The sequence below is a fragment of the Camelina sativa genome, chromosome 13 (assembly GCF_030686135.1).
Source record: "Camelina sativa cultivar CO46 ecotype springtype chromosome 13, ASM3068613v1".
In the NCBI taxonomy this organism is placed as follows: domain Eukaryota; kingdom Viridiplantae; phylum Streptophyta; class Magnoliopsida; order Brassicales; family Brassicaceae; genus Camelina; species Camelina sativa.
In genome coordinates, this window is record NC_141892.1 from 14,194,708 (window position 1) to 14,204,100 (window position 9,393).

The 9,393-nt window shown below is 35.2% G+C and overlaps 1 protein-coding gene across 1 annotated transcript; it reads right to left on the bottom strand.

The window, feature by feature from the left end:
* Nucleotides 1-381: 381 nt before the first annotated feature.
* Nucleotides 382-5,341, bottom strand: LOC147929548 (membrane-associated protein VIPP1, chloroplastic-like). The gene is made up of 11 exons (XM_087480894.1): nucleotides 3,977-5,341; nucleotides 3,647-3,756; nucleotides 3,428-3,538; nucleotides 3,237-3,301; nucleotides 3,069-3,150; nucleotides 2,729-2,803; nucleotides 2,253-2,323; nucleotides 2,077-2,159; nucleotides 1,390-1,454; nucleotides 1,054-1,128; nucleotides 382-650 (listed from the first exon to the last, which is right to left on the bottom strand). The coding sequence occupies exons 1-11, from the start codon at nucleotides 4,101-4,103 to the stop codon at nucleotides 534-536; spliced, it is 981 nt and encodes a 326-aa protein (XP_087337020.1). The 5' UTR covers nucleotides 4,104-5,341; the 3' UTR covers nucleotides 382-533.
* Between the last annotated feature and the right edge of the window lie 4,052 nt (nucleotides 5,342-9,393).

Consider the following 9,393-nt stretch of genomic DNA (forward strand, 5'->3'; position numbering starts at 1 on the left):
TCACACAACGTAGAATTCAAGTTTATAGCAATCAATCTCACACACATGCCTCACTAACTCTTCCTTTTCATGTTGTGCACCACCCACTTCTCAACTATGGCTCCAAGTCCATCGTTAGTCAACCAGCCTACTGCTGGATGGCCTATCGACCATGTCCGAACCCTCACGCCCGCTTTGCCATGCACTCACATGCGACAGAAATTTAAGGGAGATGAAGAGCAGATGAAGGAGAAGTGAAGACAATTTTTTTTATCGCTGGCCACTGTCGCTGCGACCCTCTCCCGAACAGGGCCTTAATCATTCCAAGTTGAGGTTCAATAATTAATACAAAAGTACCATATCAGTGGTGTAGAAGAAAAAATAGCGTACGAAACCGATGGATTTTGATGAAAATACCAACTTAACCAAACTATAAATGGGGCTTAAGATTGCTGGATATTTACCGACACATGCTTTTGGTGTCTTCTACAAGACACAAGATAGTTTACAGATAGAACGTCACCCAATAACAACAACCCGGAAACAGCCGATGCCTAAAAGTCGTTAGCTTTCCTTCGTAGTTCGTTTAAATCATTCTCGATCTCCGAGTCCTTGAAAGGGTATCTTGTGCTAGCTGAGACGGTGCTTCTCCCTGCAGGGAGCTCTCCTTTCTGCATCATATCATATAAACAGATGATAACTATGAGACTTATGTATTTACAAACTCTTAACTTAAGTGAAGTAGAACGTCAGTAACAAAGTAGGATATAGTCAGAAGGATGTTAGTAACAAAGTAGAATATAGTCAAATATGAAATAAAAGAGTATGGTAAACATGGAAGTAATTAGGGGAGTCAGAGTTGTTGTTTTCTCTTTTCAGTTTACTCGACGAGAAACCAAATCTCTCTTTTCAGTTTTCAGTATCATAGTTCACTGGTACACTGGAACCATCCAAACTTGCCGACTGCGTCTTTCCATATAGTAATTTGGATTGTGATAGCTTGTGAACCCGATTTTCTAGAGAGTCATGGAGTTATAGACTAACGAACGAATAAGACATCAACGTGTTACAAACCTTTGAGCTTCCGGACAACTCTTTCTTCAAGTTTGCGAGATCATCATCCACAGATGAACTCTCAAGCATTTGAAACTGCAAGTCACAAAGAAGAACAAGTTAATGTCAAGTTGGTTGTATATATTGAAGTTTCTCTGCTACCACAAAAAGCTTAGCTCAAATAAAACAAATCAAACATTAAGTAAATGAGATTGGGCTATCCTGTGATAAAAAAATATTACATAAAGCAGTAAACTTAACCTAGTCAATGCAAGATTTTAACTCTGAAACCAGTATAAAAGAGAGAGATTCTTCTCCTTATAGAAATACTAAGACAAGAGACAGAAAACTACCAACCTTCCCCTCGAGTTCATCAGTTCCAATCTGAGTAAGTGCATCTGCTTCAGACTCCATAGCCATCACTGTCAAGCACTTTCTAAATTTTAGCCTCTACCGGAATAGCCATACACTAAAAGAAGACGTGGAGTATTTTTACAATACAAAAATTCTAACTGCAGAATTCTGATACCAGTAACTTAGAAATTTACCGAAAAGGAATAAAGGGAATATTCCTGCAGGACTAACATAAATCAACCCCATTTTGAAAAAGTTAAAAGTTCATGGTCACCAGAACTTAACCAAATTGCTAGAAATAGCAAAAACAAAACTTATCCAAGGATTCCACTAAGTTTATCCTTTCCTTTGACGTCGCATTGCCCACATTATATTAGTACTCCACTGTTTTGCATCAGCTAACTACAACACTAATTCCAGACCCACATTTCCCAGAATCTGAAGCACTAAACATCCCCTAGGTATCATCAAGTAATCTAATCTAGCTCACAGAGAGAAAGTAACACGTCTTTGGCAGAAGTAAACTTTCTAGTGTACTTACTTTCAAAGATTGAATGGGTACTTTTATATTATCCTCCTAACTCTAGTCAAAATTTCAAAATCAGAAAAGAATAATGGGCTAATTGCTGTCAGTGATGCATAGACATGTTCCCTAAGTTTTGCTCAATTTGGAGGATTACAAGATTGTACCTTTCTCCTCCATTTTTTCAAAAGCTGAAAGAGCACCGCTTGTATTTACTGTCCCTATCATCTCTTGCACTTTCGTTGCAGTCCTAACAGTAATATAGAAAACAAAAGAGTTGGGACAATATATAAATTAAGAAGAACAAGCTTCCCATTAAGGATAATAAGGAACCGATACAAACTTGGCAGTTCGAGCACGTGCAAGGAGCGTATCTTTCTTTGCTTTGGCCTCTTGTATCTTGCTCTCCAAGAGCTGCAATAAAAAAGGGACAACAACAAAGATTTTACAGAACTCAGTTTTCTAAGAATTAAACTTCGTCCGAAGCAATTTCAGCTACGGAGAAGGAGGCATTCTGAAAATGAATATAAGAATCTGAATCATCTTCTACATAATGTCCATACAGAAGTTTCTTAGTCACTCTATAAAGGTGAAGAGAGATACTTATCATATGAACTTTAGACGGAGGTATCATAAGTCAACTATCGTCCCTATATCTAAGCCATTCTAACGTAATTGTTGTATGAAGAAAATCATGTATATATGATTGTTTGTTTTGTTGAGTAATGCATTGACGAGAAATTCATTTAGTTATAGCCCTAAAGAATCCTACAGTTTACAGTTAGTATAAGTATATGGATAAAAATGGTGATAACTAACCCTTGTATTCGAAACAAGATTGTCGACAACACCTTTCTGTTGATCTAGTTGAGTTTTCAGAGCACTAGCGTTGTCCTGTTAAGAACAAAAAGTGAACAAATAAATAACTTCAAAACCAAAATTTCTAAGACAATAGAATTGCTGTATACCTAGATATCTAAATTTTTACTTTTTACTTTCACCACCTCAGCACTAAACTTTTCAGAAAACCTAGAGATTAGCATCAAAGGGCTCGAAGCGTCAAACTGTTAGGTCCCAAGATTCTCTTTCATATGTTGGAGTAAGGACACTTAAGAAACTGAAAACCGGAAAACAAAAAGAAAGGATTGATATAACCTACAGCAAAAGACTTTCGACGTTTAAGGGCTTCACGTGCAAGATCCTCATCTCCTTTTGCAAGAGCAAGTTGTGCCCTTTTGTACCTATTTAAGCATGTAACATGTAAGAATAATCAACTAAATCAAAAATTTCAGTAAGAAAGCAAGGCTCCATGCTAAAACAAACATACCAATCATCAGAAGATTGCTGTGCAGCTTTATATTTGTTCTGCAACTTCTTTTGTGATGCTAAAACCTTAAGACATGTTGATGATACACAAGTTAGCAAATCTCCAAAATTATGAGCTCTCAGAAGCCGAAGAAGAAAAAACATCACAAGGGGACATGTATAAAGGATGTTCAAGAGTAAGAAGAAGTGTACCTGTGCAGTGGCTTGACGCATCTTAGTCAAATCACTATTCATTTCAATGACAGTTTGCTCCAGGATTTTCTCCGGGTCTTCGAAGGAGCTAATGAGTGCATTTGCATATGACTTCGCTTATTTTAATGAAAAGAAATAATGAACTTCAATGCATTAAAATATATAGAAAAGAAGCACACTCGACAGTCAGATATAGAATCTCAGTAACGTTATAAGTACCTTGACCACTCTAGAAAATCGTTCAAAAAGATTCATCGTAGCACCATGACTGTTGCACTTGAGTCTATCTGCACAAGCTAATCTCAGCTCGTTCGCTCTCAGCCCTCCACCTTGTATATAAGAACAGTAATCCTTTTTGAGTTTAAACAATGAGAATTTCAGTCCAACAACATAACTACAATACCCAATTTCACTGGGGTTCACAGTATTTTTTTTATTCTTCTAGAAATCTGCACAATTATCATCCGAGCAATTCAAAGAATGAGCAAGCCTAATCAAAGGACGAGAAAGCAAAACCCTGTAGCGAATGAGACAAGGCTATGGAGTTACCGAAGAAGGATGGTCTGAGGGGTAAAACCCTGAGGGAACAAGGGCGATTAGAAGTCGAAGGGGAAGAAGAAGAACTAGGACGGAGAGGAGGGAATAATCCGGCAACTGGTGAAGCTTTGAGAGCCATTTCAATGGGCGATTTCGTCTCTTCTCCTTCTCTCTCGGCTTCGCTTTTTGGGCTGATTTTGGAGGATGTCCCGTTTGTGGTCTCGGATGTGTTCTCGTTTTTCTTCTTTCATAAATCGTCGTCGTTTTAGGTAAATGGGTCTTTTGCTATGCCTTTCTTTTTTCCCCTCGCCAACTGAATTTTATTGATAAAATTTTACAAGTCCAACAAGCCAGCCCAATTACAAGCTTACACAGAAGCCCAAGCAGGCAATGAGCCAAATTTTGAGTTTATTATTATTATTATTACTAGGCAAGGAGCCAAATTTTGAGTTTATTATTATTATTACTAGAGAACTTAAGTAAAGCAAAAGAGATAAAAAAAAAAGTCCCAAACTTTCCGTTAATCGTCCCTTTCCTTATTGTTGCAGAAGAGTGAATATAACAAATCTATATTACAATCCACGGTTAACCGTCCATTTTCTATCCTTACATAGGGTTTCAAGACAAATCCATCGGCAATACTTACAATCCACGGTTCTTACGACCTACATATCATGTGGTTACACTTACATATTATTCTTTTTTTTTTCTTTTTTGAACAAACACTTACATATCATTCCTACGAAATTGATTTCTTCACCAAAAGCCAATACTAATATATATAGGCAATACTACAAACTAATTAATAACGGAGATCCCAAAAAAGGTTCAAACCAAAAATATCAAATGCATATAATATACAAAACAAAATAAAGATGGATCAACGATGATTAACCGTGAAGAATATGTAATTTCGATGTAGTAACAAAGAGAATTGGAGCAGATAAAAAAAACAAAGATTTTTTAAAGGGGTAATTAGAATTACAGAGCCGTGTGAGAAATCAAAAGGTGGCCGGACAAAAAAAAAATTCTTAATTGGAAATTCCCTAATTTTAGAATCAACGATGATAATTAAAGATGAAGAATATGAAAATTCTCAGAAGGAACATAGACAATTAGAGCAAATAACATTTTGAGATGTAACAAATAAAACAAGATTTTGTTTTAAGAAAAAAAATCAAAACTGGTTAGGTTTTGAGGACGTCAGAACGACAAGGGGTGAATAGTAAACCTTAACTACGAAGGAGTGTGACTTGTTAGAAGCAAAAGCTTCTATCTCACAAAGAACAAAACAAGCGTACTTGTTGCTCTGTTTTATCTTCTATAAAACAGAGTATTAGAGAAATTTGTGATTTTATTAATAAACTGAAAAAAACTGAGTTTTACAATGACGAGACTATGTGTTTAAATACTTATACACAAACAAGAGAAAGAGTTGTGTCTTTCTAAATCAAACGTTGTAACTGTTACAATCGTCACGATGCTTAGAAGCATCGTTTAATACAAACACAACTTATAACTTGATAATGAAGATAACTAAACTCAATTATATCCAACATGACTTGTGAGAAGAAAGCATCTCAAGCAAAACCGATTGCGCGTCGATAGTGAAATCTACGACGTGGTTGTGGCAAAGGAGTCAATTGAGAAGAAAGCCAATTATATAAATCAGAAAATGAAGAGGCATCATTTAAGGGTGGTGAGAATTGAGGATAGAAAAGAGGCGATGCTTGACATAAGACATAAACAAAACGTTGCGATTGAAAGACACATCTTTTGGTTTCATGAAACCACAGCCCTTAGATTAAGAAAAAGCCTTACCTCAATCGTTGGATTATAAAGATGACATCAGCATTCCCTAAAAAATAGGTTTGCTATTATATATAGATTATTATTACAAGTTTAAAGTAGCTTCTCATCGGTCATAAAGTACAATAGGTATATATAAAAAAGTAGAGAAACCCTAAATGGCTACAAGACAAAATAGAGAGGCGGTTCGGTCAACTCGACCATGTGCTCGGTCGAGTGCATAGTCGAGTCAGGTCTTCTTATACTCCTTTCAGTCGGTCGAGTCCCTCTCCGCACACGGTTTAGTGTCTGGTCGAGTGTGGTGGTCGACTGGACTTCTGGACCTTGATTCTCTTTTGTGGTGGTCAAGCATACTATTTGAAACTATTCACCCTATGTTTTTCAACAGGTTCAAATTCGATTTCGTAATAACTAACATCTCTTAGTATGTGAAAATACCTCATTTACGTTCACAAAGGTACAGTCACCGTCATCTTCAAGAAATAAAAACTGATTCAGTTCAGCCGAAAAAATGATGGGAGCTCAAGTTTGTTGGAAGCCTCTTGTCCTTGTTGCTGCTGAATGCGCACACCAATTTTCAGACACACAATATCACAACAAGCACTTCATGTTTATGTATATAGATCATTGAAAAAATGGGGTGACGAAGACATATATATACCTTGTTCTTCACCTCGCTTTAAAAACATCAGCTTGGAGAACACTTTTCAATTCATGTCATTGTTGAACAGATAGTTCATGAAGTCGTCATCAACCAAATCCTATATAAGAAAAAAAAAAATTAAATAACCAAAAAAAAAAGTTGAAAGACTCATAAACTTCAAACAATATACAAATAGTTTCTTTTAATTTTTGTCGAAGTTATCTCGTTTACCTGCGGATCCAAAAACGACCAATCGCTAATATCTGGATTAATATCTTGTTCCTAATAAGTCGAGTCCAGGTTGTAGAACAGATTTAAACAATCAGTTCTTTTATATTAAGTATGATCATAGTTACATGGAAATAGTTTAATTAGAATGATATAATTAGAGGGACTTGATTCTGATTAGGGTTCGTGTTGAAACTTGGAGGAATCATCTCCGGAGCAGCAACAGTGTGATTCGTCGCTGGAGCAGCAAAAGTGTTGGCGATTTCTCCATTATAATGACCATAATTCACAACTAAGTCATATATAAGTGACCAGTAAGCCATACTATTTGAAAGTATTCACCATATGATAGCTAACATATCTTAATATGTGAAATACCTCATTTACGTTCACAAAGGTACAGTCACCGTCGTCTTCAAGAGATAAAAACTGATTTAGTTCAGCCGAAAAAAATGATGGGAGCTCAAATTTGTTGGAAGGCTCTTGTCCTTGTTGCTGCTGAATGTGCACACCAATTTTCAAACACACAATATCACAACAAGCATTTCATGTTTATGTATATAGATCATTGAAAAAATGGGGTGATGAAGACATAGATATACCTTGTTGTGATCGAATTAAAAGTTGTCGATGTTGTAAGGAAGCTCATTAGTCTTGCCGAGATCACTGTGCACATTGAGATTCTCCAGTTGAGGAAGTTCAAGATTTGGCTGTGTAGATCGAAAAAATTAAGGAAATTACATTAATTTATGATTTTGATTATCTTATTTTTCTTATATTATGTTAATAACTAATTTTAACACTTTTTTCGGCATCACTAATTTTAAGTTTTTAACACATTAAACCTTCTTATACTTTAATGAGTTAATCACTTTTCTGTGTAAATTTCTTTTTACTATATGATTATAAAAAATAATAATTGCAATTAAATTGAAATATTTTCCTTATTAATTGCATATATTTTCCTATTGAAATTAGTAATTTAATATAAATCTTTCGTATTAGAATTAGTGATATAATAGATTACTTTTGGTTTTATATAAATTTTAAAAATATTAATTCTAATCCTTTTATTTTTAGGATTTTTTTAAATATTCCTAAGAATTATTAAATGAAATTTCTTTTCACAAATGTCTAAATATAATTGATATACTTGACACATGTCACGACTATATGAATTACTAATTTTCAAAACTAAGGTTTATATAATAAGATATCTACCCCGTTTAAAATCATTGTAATATTTCATCTTTAGAACATGTAATCGTATGTAGCACAAACACATGACAACTAGCTATAACGCGAATAGAAATATATAGTATTTTTATTAAATTTTTATTTGGTAAAAGTATTATTATTATTCCATATTAAAAAGTTCTTAATAACCAACCCTAGCTTGCTACGAAGACATAATATTCCAACATGCCTTAGAAATATATTACATGTATTACTTCTACGATTTTTTTATAACATATATATTTGTTTAGAAACCTACTAGACAGTTATCGCCGGTTTTGTTTCTTCACCTCGCTTTGAAAACATCAGCTTGGAGAACACTTTTCAATTCATATCACTGTTGAACAGAGAGTTCATGAAGTCGTCATCAACTAAATCATATATAAGAAAAAAAATTAATTCACCAAAAAAAAAGATTCTAGACTCATAAACTTCAAATAATAGACAAATAGTTTCTTTTAATTTTTGTCGAAGTTATCTCGTTTACCTGCGGATCTAAAAACGAACAATCGCTAATATCTGGATTAGCAGCTTGTTCCTAATAAGTCGAGTCCAGGTTGTTGAACAGATTTAAACAATCAGTTCGTTTATATTAAGTATGATCATAGTTACATGGAAATAGTTTAATTAGAATGATATAATTAGAGGTGCCTGATTCTAATTAGGGTTCATGTTGAAACTTGGAGGAATCATCTCCGGAGCAGCAAAAGTGTGATTCGTCGCAGGAGCAACAAAAGTGTTGGCGATTTCTCCATTATAATGACCATAATTCACAACGAAGTCATATATAAGTGACCAGTAAGCCATACTATTTGAAATTATTTACCATATGATTTTCAACAGGTTCAAATTCGATTTCGTAATAGCTAACATCTTTTAATATGTGAAATACCTCATTTACGTTCCCAAAGGTACAGTCACCATCGTCTTCAAGAGATAAAAACTGATTCAGTTCAGCCAAAAAAACTGATGGGAGCTCAAATTTTGTAACATCCGCGAACCAAAATCCCGGTGTAGGGATTGCATCGGTCGATGCCAGGTTGATTTTGTGCGTGCGAGTTTATGTTAAACGCTGCGTTTTGGGGAAAGGAAAACCCTTAACTTGAGTTTTTGTCTCATTAGTTGTGTTTAGCCGCTTTTGAGAGAAAGGAATAGAGAGAAAAGGTTCCCTAAGTGTTCTTGGTGATTTTTTGGAGTTTGAGGTTGTTCTTGTAGAGATCTATAGCTGGGATAGTTGTAGGAGCGACCTAGGAGCGTTTTCTTCCTGTGTTTGGGTCAGATTTCTTCTGTGGCAAAGGTAAGTGCATGAACATGGCTTATCTAATCTGGAGATTTCTCTGATCTGCTTGTTGTGTGTTGTTAGGCTTGTTAGAACGTTATTTGGGACATTGGGAATCTTTCTTGTGGCTTGGGATCGAGTTTTTGTGGTTGTAGGAACGAAGATCCTGCGAGAAGCTTCGAGGAAAATCAATGGTCGGCATATACATCGGTCTTTGCACTTTGTGCGTCGGTC

What these genes read in the sequence shown, in the direction of transcription:
- LOC147929548 (XM_087480894.1), bottom strand. Translation starts at nt 4,103, where the DNA reads ATGGCTCTCAAAGCTTCACCAGTTGCCGGATTATTCCCTCCTCTCCGT. An exon ending in AACGTCGAAAGTCTTTTGCT is followed by an intron (nt 2,804 to 3,068) that starts GTAGGTTATATC and finishes TGTTCTTAACAG; the next exon opens with GACAACGCTAGTGCTCTGAA. An exon ending in GCACGTGCTCGAACTGCCAA is followed by an intron (nt 2,160 to 2,252) that starts GTTTGTATCGGT and finishes TATTACTGTTAG; the next exon opens with GACTGCAACGAAAGTGCAAG.